We start from the raw sequence: 24,998 nt of genomic DNA, 5'->3' as shown, positions 1-24,998 counted from the left end.
TATATCTTCTCTAACTTAGACTATTTAGGCGTGAGTTAGAGATACAGGTTCTTGTGCCTTATCACTTGATCCTTTCGACCGATCAAGTTCTTTTTAGAAGTGTTGCCTGGAATGGGAACACCTTTAAATGACTAAGTCTGCTGATCTATTTACCAGTCAAATTACAACACTTGGACCAACAACATCTCCATAACAAGAATACAGAGAAGAATGTATAGACTTTTTCAAGGAAAGAAAGATCAACGTTTCTTGTTCTTATGCTAATATTTTTTTATTAGATCCCCACATTGCATTATTGGGGAAAGTTAGAGTTTAAAAAATTGAATTTATTAGTTCCTGCCTTTGGCAGGAAAGTATTGGAATCATTCAATTCAATTGACCAATCAACTCATAGGATTTAAAAGATTAAAAGAAACTTCAAATGTTTATATCTTTTTTAAATTTTTTATTAATTTATAAATCACATTTTTCATTCATTCTATTGGACCATACAATTTTTGGTAGGGAGAAAATTACAAAAATACAAATATTTTCTAACAAGTCTATCATGCATTAATTACGACTTTATCTTTTTGACATTTGTGACGAGTAGATTAACTTTTCAAGTGTTAGATTGATGTTTATTTTTGTCATTTATAAGAAAATACAAATATTTTCTAACAACTCTATCATGCATTAATGAATGCATTAATTACAACTTTACCTTTTCCACATTTATGACAAGTGGATTAACTTTTCAAAAAAATAATCATTTTTATCTTCCACCTCACAAATGAATGTATAATCAATATTAATTATCACTATCTATTTCTCTAAATATAGAGTTAAACATTTTATATTTCTTATTTTAAATATATTGATTAGTTTTACATTGATGCTTATTTTTGTTATTTGTAAAATGATATTTTTTTAAGTTTACACTATATTTTACTGGCTACTATTTTACAATCTTATTCTAATTTTTTTAATACCATTTTATAAATTGTAAAACTAATACTACCCTTCAAACTAATTAGATATTTTGGTAGTTTGAATTAAGTAATCAATAATTTATTTATTTTAATCAAATATTTCAACTTATAACTGAATTGGTAGAAATGACTAGTGCATTCATATAATATAATTTTTATTGTTATTTATATATTTATTAAAATAATATAATTAATACTATTTTTCAAATTTCCTTTAACACTCTCTATCATTCTACCTTCAATTGTCCATATAATAACATATCATTCTCTTTTTTAGCTCTCTCTTCATATCCTCCCTTTCTACCTATAAATCTCAATTTTCCTTCTCCAATTATTGGTAGGAACTTCACATTGTGTCTCTTGTTTAGATGTTGGTTTCATTCAATCTATAGATTATACTAAGTGGATTTCTAACATTATATGTGTGTGTCAACATAGGATAAAAATATCAGGTATGCATTGATTTTAGAGATCTCAACAAAGCTTGTCCTGAGCATGATTTTCCAATGTCAAACAGATACAATCATGGATTTGACAACAATACGTTCTATGTTCTCTCTTATGGATGGATTTTCTGAGTACAATCAAATAACAATCACACTTGAGGACCAAGACAAAGAAGCATTTACATGTCCATGGGGAACATTTTTTTGGAATGTCATGCAATTTGATTTGAAAGATGTTGGATCTACATATCAAATATCAATGACTAGAATCTTTTATGGTATGATGCAAACTTTCATGGAAGAATGTGTCAATGACATATTGGCTAAATCACTCACAAGAAAAGAACATCTTATCTCAAATAAAATTATCACATGCCTAGATAAGATCATGGTTAGGTTGAATCCCTAGAAATGGTCCTTTGCTATCACATGAAGAGAAACCCTAGGCTACATTTTTTTAGCTAGAGAAATTGAGGTTTATCTTGCCAAAATGAAAATCATAATGAAAATGGGAGCTTCTTGAAACATAGTCAATTAGGATCACTTAAAGGAAGATTGAAATCTATAAGGAGATTCATAGCTCAATTGGTGAAAAAATATCATTCATTCACACAATTACATAACAAGAACACCTTCAAAGGAGATGCACAACATGATGAAGCTTGTGATTTAACAAAGAAATATATTATGGATCCAGCCAAAATGATGGCTCCAATAGTAGGAATAAATTATAGTTGTATATCTCATCTATAAAAAAAATCATTAGAAGCTTTGTCATCATAAAAAGATGCAAAAGGAAATGAAAGAACAATTTACTATATCAGTCAAACCCTAGTCAAATATGAGCTTCATTATATCTTTACTGAAAGGTCATGTCTAGCAGTAGTATTCACATCTCAAAAGCTAATACATTACTGTATATGATGGAATCACATATTCATGAGACCTTAGTGCAGAGTGCTATCAAAGAAACAATGAGTTTTTGATTAAGGAAAATAGGTTTTGAAGGGCACTGAAACCCTGTACAAAACAAAGATTTTTCAATGAAGCCCAAACCAACAATACAATAGGTCAAAGGAGAAACAAGTCAGCAAACAAGAACATGCAACCAGGGTGGCATTGCAGATAAACAATATTTTACAGCCACACAAATAGGATGAACATGGGCACCTGATACCCCATGGTAAAACATACCATGACAGACAACAAAAAATAGCAAGCCAAAAGAGCCAAGAAGAATAGAAACGAAACAACCACAAAAAGGGAATCAACCTTTCCCTTTCGACCCCAATTTTTGAGAACATAATGCCATATCAAAAGGAGTAGATGGCTTGAACTTTTTACCCTTTATTGTGGTCCATCCATCCTCCACCAAACCAGTAGCCTTCTGCCACGCAAAAACCTCATCACCACAACCAACCTCACCACGATCAGCACCAGCATAGTGGGAACTAATCACAACAGAAGCAAGGGCAGCAACAACAGAAGGCGAGGCAGCATCAACCAGAGACGAAGCAACAGGATGGGAAATAGCACCAAGGTTAGGCTCTGACAAAGGTAGAACAGAGGTCACCAACGAAGGGGTAGCAGGAGAGTCAACCGGGACAGCAGTCGAGCTAGCCACCAAAGTGCCCTGTGAAGAGTCACCATCCCCAACAGTGGGGGCCTTATGAACCGTGTAATGATCATTCGAAACATTCTTCCACCAGGAAGGAGACTTCTTCGGTCTAGATTTTTCAGAGGAGCAACATGCAACAAGGTGACATGTCTTCTGGCATTTCCTACAACAGAAGGGGATTCCCTCATAATCAGGAAGCTGGATCCAAGATCTGATAGGTGAGTCCAGACAAATCAAAGCAGGGAGACCCTTGGAGATGTCGACCTCAACCAAGATATGAGTATATGTTGTGTGAAACACATTGGAGGAAGCAATATCAACAAGCAAGAAATCCCCAAGGGCCTCGCCCACCGCCTCCAGGATAGAATCCACCCATAGGTGAAGGGGAAGATTCGGCAACCTGGCCCACAAAAGGACCTTATTAAAGGATTTCGTCGACAGGTCAAAATCCTTAAACCAAGGTTTAGCCATCAAGGGAAACTTCTCTTCCCAAGAAAAACCTTGACAAAGAATGGCATTTCTATCATCAGTTGTATCAAACTTCACAATGAAGAAGCCCCTAGTAATAGGGTAGATCTAAGCAGTACCTGAAATGAAGGGTTCCCAAACCCGATTGATCCATGCATGCAGATCCAACATGGAGGGCCAAAAACCCTTAAAGCGGAAGATTGCAGTAGTAGAGGAGAAACCATCCAACTGTTCAGAAATATCCTCAACAATGTTAGGGCCCAACTCCAAAATTAACGAGTTTCTAACAGCGACGGGCACGGCCACCCAACCCCCTGTCCTCACATTCTGACCACCACCCAGGAGCCTAGACCTAGCATTTTGACCCCCAATGTTAGCCTCGTATGCAGCAACATCCGCATAAGACAAGGCAAATCTACTAGTATTAGTCATCGAAACAGCAAGAACCATCGGAGAAGAGCCACGCAGACCAGTAAGGGCAGAGCCGCTCACCAGGGCCAACACAGTCCCAGGCACAAAAGGTTTTTGGGTAGAGATGACTGTGCCAGGGGCATGCAAGCGAGGCATAGGCCCATTCCCAAGCACGGGTAAAACATGCCCATCCATAGGCAACACAAACGATGCGGGTGAGGAGGGCAAAGCAGGAATTTTCTTCGCAGTCATTCTTCATGCATCTTAACAATGAGTTATTCTAAACCCAAGAAATCATTTTTAAACAAAGACTCTACGAACATCTCATGTTTCCCTAACTACAATTGCTAAGATTTCTCTCAGACCAGCATCTTAGTGACAGTTCTAAAACGGGGGTATACTATAAATGCAGATCTATCAAAGTATGTGCTAGATCTATACAAAAATGCAGATTATATGGAGATAATAACACTAGGATGCTAGAAACATGTGCATGTGTAAGCCTAAATGATATTAAATAACATGAAATGAATGCTAAAATGATATCAAAATAACATGAATTGGAGGAGAGACCATGAACTCGTAAGTTTGGTTCACAAGTCCGCCTAACCCCCTTATCGTCCATCTTCCCTTGTACTAACTTCTCAACCCCTGAAAGGGGAGCCTCAGTCATAGAGCTACATAAAGAAGCCCAAGATTTCACCTTTAATTCAATTTTCGTTAATAGTGTAACAATCTCCAATTGTTTCTCTTTGATAGTGTCTAACTCCCTGAGTTGCATGGTAGCAGAGTCCAAATTAGCCGTGAGGCTTGTATTTTTAGTGACTAGAGATTACACAGTAGCTCGTAGAGTGTGGTTCTCGGATTCCAACAAAGCCAACCATTCTACGAGTTTAATATAGAGTGAAGTTTACTGAGTAACAACACTTTGTAGGACAACATTAGCGGACTCCACTGCAGTCAAGCGATCAATGAGCTGCTAGAGTGTAATTGAATCAGATGCTAAAAGAGGTTATTTGTCTATAATAACAATGTTAAAAAAGATGATAACTCTAAATGTGCATATAGTGCAGATGCCTAAAACTTGGGGTCTCTTTGCTCTTGAATTTCCCTCCTATTTATAGGATTTTAGAAGGGGCTTGGGATAAAGGTCAGGTTTTTACTTTTGACTGGAGGGTAATGGTGAAACTGTAAATATCCCATAAAGCACTAAGAGGAAGAATCCAACAGACTTAGTTTGTGAGGATAAAAAAAGATTTTTCAATTCTTTTAAATGTAAAAACGAAGATTTTCACTTTTTTGAGGATAAATGTCTTTTATTGATTTATTAAATGTTCCATTCATTTTCAACTTTTGTATTTTCCTCTTTCCTTTTTAATTTCATTTTATGATTTCATAAATTGTTTTTCCTCTGTTTAAAGTGATTTTTTTTATTTGATAGGTGATTTGATTGATTAATGACTTGATGTTATTATTGATTTGAAAGTCTATTGTTTTCCTCTGTTATCTGATTTCATCCTTAATTTGCGTTGTTTTGATTGAAGTTTGCATTGTTTTAGGTCTTTGCCAATTTTTAGGTGTCTACAAATACCCCTCTTTGAGCTAATATGTGAAGCATATTAGTTCAAAGACTGTCTTGATTTTCTAATTTTTAGCCAATTTTGTTGTTTGAGTGTTTGATCAACAATGTTTGCTCAATTCAAGGTTGGTATGATGCTTGATTGTTGATAATTTGATGTCCGATTGTTGATGGTTTGATGTTTGATTGTTGATAATTTGATGTTTGAATTGATATTGCAATGTTTAAAGTCCTTTGAAAAAGCTTGCTTGGACACCCCAATTTGATTTGATGCCCTAGTTTGATTTGATGTTGAAATTTTGGTTGGGGTAGAATGTTTTTGACATTCAAATTTTTTGATGCTCCAATAAACTACCCCCTCAAAAATTAAATTGGAAAAATTAATGTGCAAAAATAAGGATATTCCAATTTTATTTCTAAAAATGTTGATGAGAACAAGTGATAGTATAGTGGAGTAGAGGTAGGTGATCAAGTTGTTTTGAAACGATACCCAATTTGAGAAAATGGACCAAAAACATTAATTTGGGTGGATAGGGTAAAAAAATGTCATATAAATGCCCCAAGATGAGCGCCAATTTGTACATGGCGAAATCACATATTCATGAGACCCTAGTGCAGAGTGCTATCAAAGTAACAATGAGCTATTTTAAACCCAAGAAATCACTGTTAAACAAAGACTCTACGAACATCTCATGTTTTCCTAACTACAACCGCTATGATTGCTCTCAGACCAGCATCTCAGTGATAGTTCTAAAATAGGAGTATGCTATGAATGTAGATCTATCAAAGCATGTGCTAGAGCTATATGAAAATATAGATTATGTGAAGATAATAACACTAGGATGCTAGAAACATGTGCATATGTAAGCATAAATGATATTAAATAACATGAAATGAATGCTAAAATGATATCAAAATGACATGATTTCATTATAATAACAATGCTAAAAGAGATGATAACTCTACATGTGCCTATAATGCAGATGCCTAAAACTTGAGGTCCCTTTGCTCTTGATGAATTTCCCTCCTAATTATAAGATTTCAAAAGGGGGTTGGGGTAAGGGTCAAGATTTTACTTTTGATTGGAGGGTAATGGTGAAACTATAAATATCTCATAAGGCATCAAGAAGAAGAATCCAACAGACGTAGCTTGTGAGGATAAAAGATGATTTTTCAATTCTCTTACATGTAAAAATGAGAATTTTCACTTTTGTAAGGATAAATGATTTTTATTGATTTATTAAATGTTCCATTTATTTTCAACTTGTTTTTTCATTTTTCCTTTTTTATTTCATTTTATGATTTCATGAATTATTTTACCTCTTTTTAAAATGATTTTTTGATTTGATAGGTGATTTGATTGATTAATGATTTGATGCTACCATTGATTTGAAAGTCTATTGTTTTCCTTTGTTATCTAATTTCATCCTTAATTTGTGTTGTTTTGATATAAGTTTGCATTGTTTTAGGTCTTTGCCAATTTTTACGTGTCTACAATTACATGCTAACACATCCCATAAAATTGGCATCTAGGATTGGTCATCTCAAACATCTTAGAATAGCAACTCTTACGCAGAGACTAGCAAATTAGGTCATGATTTTGAGTGAGTTTGACAATGAAAATGTTGACAAATGTGTTGGCAAAGGACAAGTAACTGAAGATCAAATAGTTGAAGCACCCATGCCATATGAAACACCAACGCAAATTGAGTTCCCTGATGTACATATTCTTACTATTCCAGCACAAACATGGGAACTATATTTTGATCCATCCTACACAACATGGCTTGGGGGCATGTATATTCTTTATTACCCCTCAAGGGTATACCATTCCAAAGTCTTACAAATTCATAGTTCCTTGCACCAATAATATCATTGAGTATCAAGCATTGATAATAGGCATCAAGATGGCTCTTGAATGGAGAACTACTCAATTACGCATGTATGAAGATTCTCAACTAGTGATCAACCAAAGAAATGATGATTATCAAATAAAATATGACAAGATTATGCCTAGTAAAGAATGGTTGATGACTTCAAGAAGTATTTTACTCATACATTTGAACATATACCAAGAACAGAAAATAAAGTTGTTGAAGCACTGATTGTTGACCCTATAACAAGACATATTGTCAATTAGTGACAAACCACTTGAGCTATCTAGGAAGGTCAATTAATACTACAGCCGAGCTTTCCAAGAGCTCGACTACAAGTCAAACCAAGTTCACCATCTATGGCCTTAAAGCAAACCCATTGTGTTAATCGCTATCTAATAATGTTAAACGCATTGTGTTTTTCAACACTATCTTTTGTTCAATGATATGTCTAAAGACTAAAGTACAACACATTATATATCATATCAATGCAAGACCAAGCTCCGCTATGCAACCCTTTTGAGGACCAAGCAATATATCATAGCCCTATTCAAACCTTTTTAAGACCAAGCCTCATTTCGTAGCCCTATTCAAACCTTTTTAAGACCAAGCCACATTTTGTAGCCCTATTCAAGACCATGTTGCAAGCTACAATCCTATCTAAGTACCAAGTCACATAATGCAACTCTATCCTACACTCTAGTACCAAGCTAGAAGGAGCAATCAAGTAGCATTTTTATCTAGTACCAAGCTAGACAAAGCAACCAAGTTACATTGTTGTCTGGTACCAAGATAGACAGAGCAACCAAAAGTGAGTTGGCAACAATATGTGAACATCTCTACCACACTATTTCATTTTCAAATATTAACATCTCTATCACATTTGTTCATATTCAAAACCAAACATCTTTATCGCACTATTTCATATTCACATCTTATATCTTGATTAACAATTGCAATACATCAAATTAACATCAAATATCATAATCACCACATCATTGAAATAACTTAGCAAATTCATGTCTCATCTCCTTGATTCAGATTGATTATTTATATAACTTTGACTCTTTAAAAAAATCTGAATCACTCGTGAAGGAGATAGCTCATCCTAAGTTCTAGGGTTATTGACTTGTCCTCCATAAAACACGCCAATAAATTACTTCAAATCTATAAATACTATCCTCCAACTTCAAACTAAAAAATGGGTTTTCTGATACAAATATAAACTAATAATAAATGGGTCTGCACTGCATTGCTTTACGCATCTAGGGTTTGGGGTTTTCTTACAAAGGGCTACTGGTCATGCACTTAGAAATGAATCCCAGATCACGTGGCAAAAAGAAGACACCTGGTTATTTGAGGCACATACTGAAGCTGCAAGCTTATATTTTATTTATTTTGAGATTCAGCGAGTTTTTTCCATTTTTTTGTTTTTTATTAAAACTATGCAGATCATGAAGACCAAAGCCGAAATTCTCAAAAAAAAAAAAAAAAAAAAAAAAAATCCAAAATGTTTTCCCTGGAGCTTAGCGGCGTCCAAACAAAAAAGCCAAGGAATTTTATTCACAGAGCAACCATAATTTCGTAGTATTCAATATTTTGGTCCCTTTTAAGACTACAACGTTGTGACCATATTGAGTTAGCAAGGGCAACGCCCCTCTCCTCCCCTCTACATTGTTACCATAACATTCAGATTACTAGGTAGGTCCAATTTTGAAATCAAACTGTTGAGCTGAGAATTTCCTATGACATTGTGAAATTGGATTTTTGTGTTATAACAAGATGAGGCTACTTTTACATGTCATATGTCAGCTCTGGTCACTATCACTATTTAGAAGAATACGTTTTGTTTCCCCCAATCGTCTCTATCATGGGATTTTCATTTTCTCTGTTTTGAAGAGGAGAATATGGACCTGAGAAATTGGCCATTCCTCTGCAGAGTCGAAAAAAAAGTGTCATTTAAAACCTGTTACAAGTTTAGATAGTTGCATACAAACTTCCATCCAATTAACTGTTCAGAATCAAGGAGAAAGAGGTAAGAGTAAGACTTACAGTGTCTGCCCTAATTCGCTAAAATTTGACACAGCTAAATTTGTCGAAGAATCTTGTGGGCCAACAGTCCTTGGTGAATATATACCTGAAAATTACCAACAAAAACAACATGAACATCTACCACTGATTCCATTTTGCAAGCAAAAATGTGTAGGAAACTAAATGACTTCCATAACTTTTCCCCTATTTCATTTTAGAAATTTAGCAGAACTTCATATCTCAAGCTGTGATTCAGTAAACGAAAAGTTTAGTTTAGAAATTTTCCCTGAACCAAAACATAGTTGCCACGCACAACTGCTGATTCGTTGAAAGAATTTTTGTATAAGTAAAAGAGAAAGAAAGCCAAATTCTAATTCAGTTTTAGTTCATAGAAGAAGCATTTTATTGCAATACTTTCACTGAGTATAGATACTATTCTTTTTACACTTTCCTAATGGTGAATCTATGCAAACACATAAGTCACACGTTAACAGCAAACCCTATGATTTCCCTACAATAATGTACTTTATTTAGTCAGTGTAAAACAAAATCTATGATTTCCTTACAATAATGCACTTTATTCAGTCAGTGTAAAACAGAACTCTCCCGGATATATGGGGTTTTAATCCTGATAATAAAAATCTATTCAATAATGGCGCAGGAATAGCTGCTTAACTGTATGTTTTGTAATTGAAAACTGAAAAAATTAGAGAAAAAATTACTGTATTTTCGAGATTTAAAAAATAGAAATGTTTTACTTTTAGTGCATTCTGTCTGGAGATAGTGCACCTAAGTTAAGTGTCTTGCTATAGTTTTAGTTTTCTGAAAACAACCCCTAACAAAATTTGAACTTGTGACCCCAGGTTCTTTTAAGAATACAAATTCTCGACCAACTTAAGACTTAAATTACTATTTACTTCCATGTTCTAAATGCCAGGCTACATTATGTGGTCGTGCCTTTTTTTTTTTTTAAGATTGTACTGTTTTTATTTTTAATATAAAGCAAAGTAAGAATAGCAGCATTGCAGTGACCTGTTTTCCTTCCAGTTAGGGTAGACAATTTGAAACAGCCAGTTCGAGTTGGATATCTTGCCCTGATCATTTACATCAGGCTGGTGATATATCTTATAATTTAAAGGTCAATGATGCTACATATTAGCTCTAGTTGAAAATGGGGGTTCTAGAAACAATAATGGAACAATGTACAGGGTCAAAAGAGAATGTGCATGAAGCAAGCGGCCACTGGCCAGAGACTACCTTGAGTGATCACGATAACAAAGAAGAGAACTGTAAACAGCAGAGCCCAGAGACTGGTTTTAGTTGAAGATGGCTTCCCAACCTTCTGCCTTCTCAAAATTTTCATTTTTTCCAATCTGGCCGCTCTTCTCAACAAAGCTCTATCAGAATTGCCCTTCATATGTCTCTCTCTTGAGTAATCTGTGGGTGTTCTAGGAGGCCTCGGAGGCTTTTTCCACCCCGGTTTACTGCCATTTCCATACCTAACATTCTCATTACTCCCATAAATTGTATCTCCTGGTACTACCAAATCTGAAACATGAAACCCCTCTTTCTTCATTTCAGAAACTGCTGACTCTGAAAACCCTTGCTCAACTTCTTTCTCCCGGCAACCACAAGAAGCCCCGTATTGAACACCACTGTTACACGCATACCCATCAACGAATCTATCAAATTTCTGACTAAAGCTCAGCTTGCCCCCCACATTTCCATAAAATCTTCTTGTTGAAGCTAGAAATGAACAATCCCCTGCTTCAGAGACCATAATGCCGCTTTCCAGATCACACTTACGATGAGCATCTGATGGAGAAGTACCTCTTTCGACAGATAAAACATACCCATTTGTGTCTCTGTACAAAATGTGCATACCCTCATGAAGGGCAGCCTCAGAAGTCGAAGGTAAACATAATTGATCTTCTTGCTTAGAGCCACCCAATTCATCCATCAGCATTAAATCAATGATCCCTGATACCCAAGCTGCATTGATCAGGATCTCAAAACAAAGCAATACAGTCGCTGAACTCAATGTTCATCAAATGGGTATTGAAAATTAGGCGTGCCATGAATGAATGCCACAAAAATAACGAAAACCCCAAATGGGTACACGCTTTCAACACCAAAATTTCCGGTAATATAGGTAGCTAAGCTTCAATCACTAAATCTGAGCTCAACACTCTCCGAAACCATCTATCCAAATGAGAACAGCAAATGGGAACTTTGTCCATTTCGTGAACCATAATTTTGTACTGGCAGTACCTAGCTGCCCGTCCTCATTCTCTGATGATTTAGTTATTTGATTAAAAAATTAATCGAAGAAAGTTTTTGAACTGCCGAAATTGCGAGAACAAAGTGGACAGAGCATGTCTTGGGCAGGTGGAAAGGTACAAATTCCAATGAATTGTTTGTTTGGATAAAGTTGTGGCTTACTTTTATCTCCAATTAAGAACTGTAAAACCATTTTACCTGGTCACAGATGTTTTTAATTCCTCACCTACTTAAAGATAATTCCTGCAATGCATAGGATTCGCATCAGTAAACAATGTCCGTCACATCATCGATTGAAGATTGACATCGACGTCATGACTCATGGCTTTCCTCTGTCCGACACCTCAAATTATAACAGTCGTTTCTGTTTAATTTAACTTTGTGCATTTTGCTTTGGATGTCGGTTGTCTATTTTGATAGGCACGTTTTATTTTATTGGTTTTTTAAATTTTTCAAATTAAGAATATTTTGGTTTTTTTGGTGATCCTCAAACTAATCATTGTTGTTAGTCTTAGTATAAAGGAATAAATCATATTCTAGGTCTATAGAGAGAAGTATTTGTGATCCGTAAATTATTTAAAATTAAGAATATTTTGATTTTTTTGTAATCTTGAAATTAATCATTGTTGTTAGTCTTAGTATAAAGGAATAAATCATATTCTAGGTCTATAGGTCTATAGAGATAATTAAATTACTTCCTATTTATCAAATTGTTTGTTATTATTATTATTTTGTTGGTAGATTAGATGAACCAACTTTATGTGTTTAGGGCAGCCAGCTGAAGCAATAGTGTGGCCAGCTAGGGTTTCATGGCAGTCATCTAGTGTGAACAATGCAACTAGATTGTTAGATTGGAGTAGTCAAGAGAGATAATGTGAGGTTTTATTCAAAAAAATGTCTTCTTGAACTAGTAAAGGAGGGACCCAAGGTAGAGGTTTTATTTGGGAAAAGGCATCTCAAATCAGTAAAGGAGGAACTCAGATTCGTCACGAAAGAGAAAAAGGAGGGACTTAGATTCAACATGAAAGCGACAAAAAAATAAAAAATTAATTGCCAATGTGTTTGTTGGGAGCAAGCGGAGATAAGGTGTGCGAATGTTGTTTCCTTGCTTCCTATGTTTCTTCATAAGGCATTTATTCTATACATTTTCTTTCAAATGGAATAAGGCAAAACTAAAACTAAACTATACAAGCGAAATACACTAAACATTATATGGTGTAACCTTAACGAACCAAAAGGAAACTTAACAATTTTATGTCACAAACCGAATATGAAGGGGTCCCATTTTGCAATTGGAAACATTTTTTTTTAACCAACTAGATGTGGGGGCAGGGCGGGATTTGAGAAGAATCTCCAAGCCAAGTTTACCAAAAAGGTTGGAAACACTCTATAAGTGGGTCGTGCAACATCTTAATCCTTTACAACATTAGAAGGTTGGACGAGGTCTTTGAAATTTGTGATAGACTTTCTCCAAAATAGGGAAGCATCACAGATGCAAGATTAATACTAATAAATGTGAAATAATACAAAGGTATTTTAAGGCATGGGCATATTCAAAAGATAAAGAAAATACATAAGAAATTATTTGTGATGATTTTACCAAGGGTGAGTTTAATCTCATAAAAAACTTATCAAACCAATGTGGAACAAATAGGGGCAGACAGAGAATTAAAATGAATGGTTATAAGGACATGAAGAAGGTAATAAGAACCCCAAATCAAAATTGAAACAAGCATAATTATGCAAAAAAAGAAAAGATGATAGCTTTGAGATAAATAAGACAACAAAAAATGTATAGTCCATCCTCAACACCATTGTTGTGCTCTTATAAATTATACATGGGGGAGATCATGGACATAAAAAAGGGAGGTTGGAGGTGATAAAGACAAGAAATTGGGAAGAGGAGAACAAAGTGCATGAAGCCATAAAGTATAGAAGCAAAATGGAAAGAAAAACTAAATCACTTGAAGAGAAAATCTCTAACATGCAAATCAAAATGGAAATGTGACAACAACAAATGAATGCCATGGACAAGAAGTTCTAGAACAATGGAGATTAACTGGGGATAAGGGATTAAAATTGGTAAAAGAAGAAGGTACAACAAAATTAAAGGAAATTTAGTTAGTCTTAGCTAACGTGGATTCTAAAGTGTCTCAACTAAGGGAATGGATAGAAGAGGCCAAATCTTGGTCACCAATCATTAATGGGTCATCATACAAAACAATATGGGAAAACTACACTACATATTAATAAGTTTAACCTTGTTAAACAAAAAGGAAACTTAATAATTATATGTCATGAACCCAATATGAAGGTGTCCCATTTTGCAATTGGAAACAATTTCATTTACCAACCATGTGTAGGGGTAGGGTAGGATTTGAGAAGAATATCCAAGCCAAGTTGATGGGCCCAATATTAGACCTTCTCTACCAAGGGGGTTGGAAACACTATGCAAGTGGGTCAGCAACATCTCAATCCATTGCAACATTAGAAGGTTGGACATGGTCTTGGGAATTTATCATGATAGACTTTCTCCAAAAATAGGGAAGATTGATAATAATAAATGTGAAATAATATAAAGGTATTTTAAGGAATAGGCAAATTTGAATGATAAAGAAAACACATAAGAAAATGTTTGTAATGATTTTACCAAGGGGGGGTAGACAAAAAATCTAAAATGAGTGGTTTCAAGAATGCGAAGAAGCTAATAAGAACCACAAATCAAATTTGAAACAAGTAAAATTATGCACAAAAGAAATGATGATAGCATTGAAGATAAATAAGATAGCAAAAAAATTAGTACTTTAATGCCATTGTTGTGGTCTTTTGAGCTATAATGGAGGAGCTCATGGACATAAAAAGAAGGTGGAGGTGATACAAATAGAGAATTGGGAAGAGGAGAATACAGTGTATGTAGCCATAAAGTATACAAGCAAAATAGAAAGAGAAAGCCAATCTCAAATATGTGAATCAATATTGAAATGTGACAACACCAACAAAATGTCATAAATGGGGTGACTAAGGGTAACCTCGTGTCGGTTGGCTGTGGGGGAGTGATCAAATATTACAATGGCATGAGTTTGGCATTGATGGTACTCCCCTTGGGAATTTATACCAACCACCTAATTGAGGTGATGGGAGCATGTCATACTGATTCTAGGAAAAAAAATAAAGTCAACAAGGTTTGGATAGAGGGGGACTCTAACAATAGTATCAAGTGCCTTAGGGGCCAATTAAAAACCTCTAGGAAAATTAGAAACATTGTTTCTTGTGCTAGAGAAATAATTAATTCTTTTGATTGTTCATATATATCACATGGTTATCAAAAGATTAGTAGTATGGATGACTAGATTGTGACTCACCTATTACTTGGTTGGGTGAGGTTATGTTTAGTCATGATGCTAAAGCTATCCTTAATTTTGATTGTACCCATAGGAATGTGGGAGTAGTGGCTATTGATTCCAAAGTCATTTTGAATGGATAGTCTAATTATGAAAAGAGGTCCAGTGTATGTATGATCGACAAACTATAAGTTGATTATTAAAAGCTTTCACACATTTTGTGGGTGTTAAAGCTTTCATTTGGCACTCTGATTGCTAGTTTATTGTGTAAGAAGAATTCAACTTTCCTGCAATTTACCATTTTATAGGTTACTTGGATTGTGGTTTTTTTTTCATGGTGTGAATTTTAGGATGGGTGGGGACAAAATGAGAATGGAGTTTTTGGATTGTGAAGAATGGAGGAATGTTATTGACTTTATGGAAAGGCTCCATGATCAAAATCCTATAATTATCAAGATTTTCAAGAAGGATGGGCTCAATAGAAAGATGACAATTTGTGGTAGGGATATGACTATGGACAAAGGAATCATAGCTAAGGCTACTTGTCTCCTATTAGAAGGAAATAATTTATATAGCGTCCATAAGCTTATTGACTTGGTAGTTAAATGCTTCCCTAAAGAGGAAGATGAGAAGCATAAGTTGGTGAAGGTTAATAAGACTTACTACTCACTAAAATCCATCAAGAAAGTTTTGGAGGAGGGTTATGTTTCTAATTATACAATATTTCACCCTTGAAAATAGGTTTACATGGGTATACATTAATCACTTTGTGCTCCTCAATCACATTTGACATGATGATAAGGTGTGTTTTCCTTTCTATTTTCTCAATTCTTTGAATTCTAGCATAGTTGATGTTGGGGCTCGTCCTAGGGGTAAGCTTTACTATTCATGATGGTTTAATGGTGTTAATTTATGAGTATGTTAAAGACCCCATATTTGAACATCTTTTTATGGAAGATATTGAGTCAGAAGACAAACATGCTAGTGACAAATATGATAATGAGGAAGACTTTGATACCAAGGATAAGGGGGATTTTGTTGGAAATTACAATTGGGAAGATTTACTTCTAAGAGGGGCGGGTGGGGGGTGAATCAGAAGTAACTAACTTTAAACTTTTAAAACATTTTGCTAAAATCATTCACATGCATCTAATTCATCTAATAAACATGAAAGTAAAGGCATACATGAAAATAGTCAACACAAGATTTGGTAACCCAGAAACCCTCCAAAATGAGAAGGTAAAACTGGGGTGGGGATGACACCCACAAAGTATCACTGCAACAATATGTAATTGTTTAAGGTTACAAAGTTTGACCACTTCCAATGGTTTGCCTTATGAAAGGCATATCCTGTTAAAAACTTTACAACTTGTTAAAAGTGACCTGGTCAAAGGATTTACAAACACTCACTTAGAATGTTACCTTGTTAAAGGATTTAGAACCTTGTTTAAAGGCTTACAACATGGCTATTAAACCAACCTATTGTCATAGGTTTTTCATTCCTAATACAATGGCTAGAGAGTATTAGAAAGTCTTGACCTGATGACTTACAATCTTCAATTTCTGATTCTAGATCCTTGTTCTACTCTATCTGACCTGATCCTTGCTGATCTAATATGTCTTTCCTCGAAATTCTGATTTCCCTGTTCTGGTCAACTAAATTCTGCAATGCTGCTCTTCTCTTTCTAAGTCTTTAAATACCCTTCTGAACTTCGCTATATTTCACCCATACACTTCTCACATGTGCACACATAATGGGGTTTTGTCCTCCTTTTAAAGGCTTTGAAGACTTAGGGTTAGGTATGAATCTACGATCCATATTCATTCTTCTTTTCTCACTCAATTCATTCACTTTTCCTATTGGTTGCATGCCTTCTCCATTTTTCTTATTGTCTGCATGTATATTTTATAGGAAATGCACAAGATTCAATCTTATCTTCAAGATCCTTCGAGATTCATCCTAAGTCGGCTTAAAAAATGGTTTACATTTGAGTTTGTGAAGGCACAAACTCATATGTTGATTATGTGTTACTCGGCACTTACTAATTGCTGATGCTCGGCACATATAGGAATTATGTTTCACTCGGCTCCTATAGTAACTTTGTTTCACTCAGCATCTATACTTTGCTTGGTACCTATACTTTTCTCAACACCTATAGTGACTTGGCATCACTTATCACTTGGCATTTGAATCTTGCTCAGCACCTGAAGTTTACTTGACACCTATTGAATCTCTGGCTCTGCACACACTATAGCTTGGCATCTGTATTATACTCGACGTCATCTTGAGAATTGGTTAAGTGTGTTGACACTCAATTGTCAAAACCAATCTGAGACTAACAATCTCCCCCTTTGACATGAGTGGCAAAAACACTTAACTAAACATTATAAATCTGATCTCTATGAGTATAAAACACATTCTGATCTACATATGTACAAAACTTTGAAAAATTTGTTCAAAAATCTGTAGATGATTATATACCTCAAAAACTTGTAACTCCCCTTGAGCTGATGTGCCATTTCTATAACCAAAATTCCTTTAAGCTAAATTTCTCTCATGCTGATGTGTCTGATACTCTTTGCCTTATCTGCTCTGTGTCTGGTCTGTGTCTACTCTGTTTGTACTCCCCCTTTGTTTTTGCTCCCCCTTTCATACATTTCCTTGTAGTTTATCCTTTTGATTGTATCTCCTTATTTCTCCTCAAAATTCAAAATTTTATTGTCTGCCCCTTTGGGTATATCTCCCCCTTACATGAATATCTTCCCCTTTCTTTATTGCTTATCTCAAAAATGAATTTCTCCGCCTTTTTGACACTTATTTTAAAGGGTCTAAGAATGAATAGAATATCTAGCCAAAAATGTTTTATTTACCTCCAATATCATCTTTAGAGAAGCATCCCAATTATCTAAGGCAATTTCCAATGATTTGAGCTGGATGGTTGTCTCTGCTGCAAGATGTACTAGGCCTTCTAAAGTAGAAAGATTAGGGTCTTTATTTAAAACATTTTCTACATAGGCCACTTCTTTATGTAGTACTTCCAGGTGTGGGGTGATAACAAACTAAATTTGCATCAATTTGGCCTTGACATTAGCCTCTTCTACTATTAATACAACTAACTCCTTCTAAATGTGAAGCATTGTGGCAAAATGCTTCTCACTTTGAGTTGGGTCTTTATGTAGCTGTATGCTAGACATCTTAAGATTTCTTTCCAAGCTTAGTATTCTCTAGCTAGTTTCTTGTGTGAAATATGATGAGTCACACAATTTGGAGTATAATGAGAATATGTTCTCAAGTACTATTTTCACCTTTTCTAACTTCTTTGCCAGTTCCACTTGTGTTAGTGCTATCTCACTAGATATTTTCTAATTAACTTTCATTTGAAACTTCTTTTCAGACCATTGTAATAATTTAACATTAGTATCAAGTCTTCGTTTTGTACTTGGTCCACTATGTTGGACAATTGCTCCATGATAGGCTTTGTTTCATCAGGTACAGACAAGCCAAATGCATCAAGGAAGATGTCTTTGATCTCTATTAATGCTTGCCTCTATCTATACTCATTTTTGAGTATCTCTTGCTTCTTCTTCCTTTCCAGTACTTCTTGCACTTCAGTGATCTGTGCCAGGTTCATTGTTTTGTAGTCATAACTGGGTATGACTATTTCCTCATCAAGTGCAGGGTCTCCATAGTGAAGTACCCTTGTTACCTTGGTGGAGCTCGAGCCTGTTGCTGAAATTTGTAGTGGTACTGCATCAATACTCAGCTGCTTGGTAGGAGTCCCTAAGGTAGGAAAGTTTACTAGTGTTTGTATTGCCTCTTGCTCTTTTTCCTTTGGGGTTTTCTCCTCTTCCTTATCTTCTTCTCTTCTTCCTTGATCAATGAAAATGATTTGAGGAGGTGCACCTTGGCTCTGTGATGTAGGAACATCTTGTCCCATTTCTCCTTTGCTGACTCCTCGATAGTTGTTGTTACTTGTACTGTAGAATCAACCTTAGCAGTTATGTCTTGTGTTGCTTGCTCTTTTGGTTGATCATTTGTAGCTGTAGGAGGTTGTGAAGGTGGTTCTTGTGTGTTAACCTTCTCCTTTGTTATTTCAGCTACAACTTTTTGCAACTCTTCCACACTCACCAAAATAGGATTTGTGCATAATTGTGATTGCAATGTTGTTTGGTGAAGGATCTTTTTGAGATCCTCTGTAGTTAGTGGATTGATGTTCTAATTTGAGGTGTTAGGAACATCCTTGAAAATTACAATTTCTGCAGGTGTTGTATGTGGAAGACTTGGTGGTGGCAATTGGGTGTCTTAGACACTTTGTTCTGGCTACTATTCCTCAGTTGTTGCCTCTTTACCTTGTTGTGTCTTCTTGACTGTTACCTCTTATTTTCTCTTTCTCTCCTTCCTTCTTTTCATTTTCCTCTTCCTCTTCTCCATTATTCCTTCCCTCAAAGGGATCTTCTTGCCCTTCCTTGACAATAGTCAATCCATAAATCAATTTCCACATTTGTGTGGATTTTTGCACAACATCTTCAATTTGATTGTGTAAAATTCTAAAGGCTCTGTATTTAAGTGCAAATTTTCTCCCATGTTTCTTATTAGCCTTGCTTATTTGACCTTTTGTAAGGCCTGGCATTACATGAGCCAATTTTGACTCCCTTATTTGATTTTTGCACAACATCTTCAATTTGATTATGTAAAATTCTAAAGGCTCTGTATTTAGGTGCAAATTTTCTCCCATGTTTCTTATTAGCCTTGCTTATTTGACCTTTTGTAAGGCTTGGCATTACATGAGCCAATTTTGACTCCCTTATTTCTTGCCTTACATTTGTGTGGATTTTTGCACAACATCTTCAATTTGATTTTGTAAAATTCTAAAGGCTCTATATTTAGGTGCAAATTTGCTCCCATGCTTCTTATTAGCCTTGCTTATTTGACCTTTTGTAAGGCCTGGCATTACATGAGCCAATTTTGACTCCCTTATTTCCTTTTCCATTTTTAGGTAGTAATGCCATTTTTTTTCAACTAATGAGCTTAGCTCCTTAGGCATAGAATTGTCAAGTTCAAGTGGGGTAGTCTTGAACTTGGCCATCATAGTGTAGATAGACTCTTCCACTATGTTCTATTCTTCTCTTGTCAATTTATTGAAATCAATGGTCTTTAAACCAATTAGATCTGCATTATCTCTAATTTTATTACAAACACTTTCCAATTTAGACTTGGTAGAATGTCTTACTTACCAATCTGAATTGATCATTGTCAGATCTGTCTTTTCTTTATCTGACTCTAGGGGTGCAACATATTTTCTTCTTTTCTTTTGTTCTGCAGGCCCTCCTTGCTCTGTGGCTTTTTGCTTCCTCTATTCCTTAACCACTTGTGTTTTTTCCCTTGTGTCTGTCCTTGTAGTTGGCTTGGTTGGGCTTAGCTTTGTTACAATTTTATTCTTCCCCTTTGGTTTGTGCAACTGGTTGTTTCTATGCTTTTCTCTTCTTAGGCTCTAGCTTTGGTGCTTCCTACTTTGCACCTTCTTCTTTTTCTACATCCTCCCCAATGCCTTGGGTCAAAGCAAGTGTTTCTTGTCCTTTTTCTTCTTCATCATCCTTAGCTTCGTCATCTTCTTCTTCTCCTTCTGCAGTGCCCTCACCAAATTTGGCCTTTAACTTCTTAACAAGTTTGTCCTTCTTCTTCAATGTGGAGGCAGTCTTCAACTCCATATCCACCTTTGATCTCACAATATCAAATGTCTCAAAATATAGTGCATTCTTGTCCACTTCCTCAGCTAATAATGCAGTTATAGCTGCAGATGCCTCATTTATGTTTATTTCATATCTAAGAGGTCTTAACCATCTAACTCTTGGTGTAGCAGCTTGAATATAAGTATAGTCAATATCTACAAGAAAGCATACATCATTTTCATGTTGTTCTACAAATGAAACTAGTATTCTTAGGCTATGCTTCATAGTCTTCTTCAAGTCTTCAAAATAGCTAGTCATAAGGGTTTCAAAATTATCTCCCATTTTTTCTATATATTCATTTACTTGAGCTATTATAGACCTATTTTTTTTCCAATTAACTTTACTAAAAGATGGAAATTCATTCTATACATAGAAAAATATGCAAATCAAAATTGCACCAAACTTGCACTATGTTCCCTTGGTTCTCCTTATTGCTGCTAAATTCTCATTGATTTGTTGCAATTGCAATTCTGCAAGATCATAAGTATGATCCTTTTTCACTAGTTTGTAACCCACATCCACTACAATGCATGGTACACTGTTAAGTTTGCTAGATTGATAAAAATTTGTGTGCAATAACTCTAACAAAAAAGTCAACAAGAGGGTCTTGAATGGTGTCTATTGTCATTCCTCTCTTTTTCCATTTGGCACTGGTGTTCTTCTCAATTGCTTCCTTAGAATCACTTCTAAGGGTCTTTGGCCGATCAAAGGTTGGCTACCTTGTTACTCTATGCACAATCCTTTTTGTTATTTTCACTGGACCATCCTCCAACCATAAGCTTCCATCATGAATCTTGCTAAGCACTATCCTGATCCATTTAGTTTTGAAAACTGTGGGGAATTCTAGGGCATGCGTCAAACCCTTCTTCTCAACAATTTGATATTCCTCTTTTAGTACTTTGTTTTCACACAGCCTCTCATATGCTTCCCTCATTTCCATATCTCCTGTGGCTCCAATTTTGCAATTGTAACATCTTCTAACATCATGAACCATAACTACCTTAGGGGATATAGCATATAAGGCTCTGGCTGGGTCATTTTTGTATGCTACCTTTGGAATTGGCTGAAAATTTGGTTGTTTCACTTCATTTGACACTAGTTGTATCTCAAATGGTTCTTTCTCCTATGATTTCCTAGAATTGGAGGCCATTTGTGCTAGCTAGGGTTTTAACATGAAATTAAAAACTTCTTAGCTTGGCAAAAATGTAAATACCTTGAATTCGATGGAACTGTGTTGGATCATTGTTGAAATTGGCTCAAATGTTGGATTCTTTGCTTTGAATTCATTTTTCACTCTTCTTCGTCTTTTCTCTTCGTTTCAATGAAGAAAAATGATTCAAAATATGAGAATATACCTTATTTTCATAGCTTTTAATGCTTAGTGTGTTTACAACTATCCACTCGACTTCTTAAGCATTTCTGCATTACTTAGCTTCCATTGTGTTTTTCACCACTCGACATCCACAGAAGTATCCTTCACTCAGCTTCAATTGAAATTTCTTTTTACTCAACTTCCACCACCAACTCAGTTGCAACTAGTCATTTGGCTTCTACTGTCTTTGGCAATCAACTTGACATGTATTGAAATTTACTCAACATTTGAGGGCAACTTGAAAAAACTTATGAAATCTTGAAGTTTTAACTTTGCATCTCTATTCATGTTGATCTCTTCTTTTAGTACTTTCTTGTTTAGGAACTGATGTATGATAAAGCTTTGTATATTAGTTCCTCATGCCTTCTTTTTCTTAGTTGGATGATGTGTGACCACTTGACCTTTTAGGTGAAGTGATCACTTCATTTGATGTGCTAATCCCATCTTTCTTCTTCCATGTCTTATTCATTTCTCCTCTAATGTGTTCAACATCCACCTTCTCTTTTCCTTTGATCTCTGAGTTGGGTGCCTTTGACCTTGTTGGGCAATTTTTGCTGATATGACCAATCTTCAAACAACTAAAGCATGTGGTTTGGTTTAACCATCTGTTGTAGTTTCCACTGAAATGTGTTCTTATGTAGTTTTCAGGGATGTGTCCATATTCTAATAGTACTGACAGTTATAACTAGTGTTGTAATTCCAATTGTAGTGATGTCCATGATTATTTCCCCTTACTGGCTAATTAGGTGTCCACATAGGCTTTGATATGCACTCAAAAGCTCTATGTCCATAATTCTTGCAATTGTAGTAGTGAACTTCAAATCTTGGTGTTCTAATAATCCTAGTCCTGTAGTCATGTGCTTGATGTCCTTGCTTTTTGCACTTATGACAATGACTCGCATTCTTAGGTTTGTCATGCTGATGGGCATTCTTTCTCCTGCATACATTAGAGGTATGTCCCTTTTTACCATAGAAATGACAAGTAGGTTTAGTGTTCTTACCTTTATTACTTCTTTCTTCTACAATCTTGGATGATTCTCCTTGTAGTGCTGATGTACCCTAGTCCTGAAGTATCAATGCTAGCCTTTGGTGATTTTAGTAGCTGCTCAAAGTACTTGATGACCTCATTTGGTTTGTTGAAGCTTTCTACAATTTCTTTCTCTTTTCAAGTCATTTTGTAGTTGTTCATTTTGCATTTTTAGTGGAGAGATCTCAATGTCCTTGATATTCAATTCATGATGTGTATTCATCATCTGGCTTAGGGTGTCTAGCTACATGTTTGAAATTCTTGCAAGCTCAATTGACTCTTCTTTCGATCTGTTGGCAAGGTTTCTCTTGTCTTCTTCTAGCATAATCTTATCTTCAATGGCTCTTTTCTTCTATTCAATCACTTCACAAAGCATCATGGCTTGTGATTCTTGTTCAATTTTGAGTGTTTTGATTTCCTTTGCTTGAGCTCTATTCTTCTCCATTAGGTATGCTATTGTTGCATCAAACTCTTTGGAATCTCCATTTGCAAATAGTTTTGAGGTGGCAATCTCCTTGCTATGGCAATTTCTTTTGTTCTCTTTAAGGATTTTCTAAGTTCTTCTTTAGCTTATTCTAAAGTGTGTAGTGCAAGTTGTACATCAATTGCTTATTTCTCTATGACCTTCCCAAGTTTGTAGACTTCCATTTCTAGATCTTTTCTCCAAGCTATAAGGCTTCTCCTTGTGAGAACTTGGCTCTGATACTAATTGTTGGAAATTACAATTGGGAAGATTTACTTCTGAGAGGTGGGGGGGTGGTGTGTGAATCAGAAGTAACTAACTTTAAACTTTTAGAACATTTTTCTGAAATCATTCACATGCATCTAATTCATCTAATAAACATGAAAGTAAAGACATACATGAAAATAGTCAACACATGATTTGGTAACCCAGAAACCCTCCAAAATGAGAAAGTAAAACTGGGGTGGGGATGACACCCACAAAGTATTATTGCAACAATATGTAACTATTTAGGGTTACAAAGTTTGACTACTTCCAATGGTCTGCCCTATGAAAGGCCTATCTTATTAAAGACTTTACACCTTGTTAAAAGTGACTTGGTCAAAGGATTTACAAACACTCACTTAAAATCCTACCTTGTTAAAGGATTTAGAACCTTGTTTAAAGGCCTACAACATGACTATTAAACCAACCTATCATCATAGGATTTTCATTCATAATATAATGGCTAGAAAGTATTATAAAGTCTTGACCTAATGACTTATAATCTTCAATTGTTGACTCCAGATCCTTGTTTTGCTCTATCTAACCTAATCCTTGCTGATCTGATATGTCTGTCCTCAAAATTTTGATTTCCCTGTTCTGATCAACTAAATTCTGCAATGCTACTCTACTCTTTCTAAGTCTTTAAATACCCTTCTGAACTTCACTATATTTCACCCATACACTTCTCACATGCGCACACATAATGGTGTTTTGTTCTACTTTTAAGGGCTTCGAAGACATAGGGTTAGGTATGAATCTACGATGCATATTTATTCTTCTTTTCCTACTCAATTCATTCACTTTTCCTATTGGTTGCATGCCTTCTCCATTTTTCTTATTGGCTGCATGTATATTTTATAGGAAATGCACAAGAGTTAATCTTATCTTCAAGATCCTTCGAGATTCATCCTAAGTTGGCTTCAAAAATGGTTTACATCTAAGTTTGTGAAAGCACAAACTTAGATGTTGATTCTGTGTTACTTGACACTTACTAATTGCCGATGCTCGACACCTATAGGAATTCTATCTCACTTAGCTCCTATAGTAACTCTATTTCACTCAACATCTATACTTTGCTTGGTACCTATACTTTGCTCAGCACTTATAGTGATTCGGCATCATT

The 24,998-nt window shown here is 35.3% G+C and overlaps 1 protein-coding gene across 1 annotated transcript; it reads right to left on the bottom strand.

Annotated features, from left to right (window-relative positions):
• Nucleotides 1–8,902: 8,902 nt before the first annotated feature.
• LOC149553314 (uncharacterized) lies at nucleotides 8,903–11,881 on the bottom strand. The gene is made up of 3 exons (XM_089788777.1): nucleotides 10,656–11,881; nucleotides 9,420–9,504; nucleotides 8,903–9,300 (listed from the first exon to the last, which is right to left on the bottom strand). Exons 1-3 carry the CDS (start codon nucleotides 11,362–11,364, stop codon nucleotides 9,195–9,197), a joined length of 900 nt encoding a protein of 299 aa, XP_089644903.1. The 5' UTR covers nucleotides 11,365–11,881; the 3' UTR covers nucleotides 8,903–9,194.
• Nucleotides 11,882–24,998: the final 13,117 nt, after the last annotated feature.

Source organism: Cupressus sempervirens, chromosome 6 (assembly GCF_028749045.1).
Source record: "Cupressus sempervirens isolate cs-2001-9-10 chromosome 6, ASM2874904v1, whole genome shotgun sequence".
NCBI classification, from domain to species: domain Eukaryota; kingdom Viridiplantae; phylum Streptophyta; class Pinopsida; order Cupressales; family Cupressaceae; genus Cupressus; species Cupressus sempervirens.
Note: the sequence above shows the minus strand (reverse complement) of the source record. Positions and strands in the feature narration are given on the sequence as shown.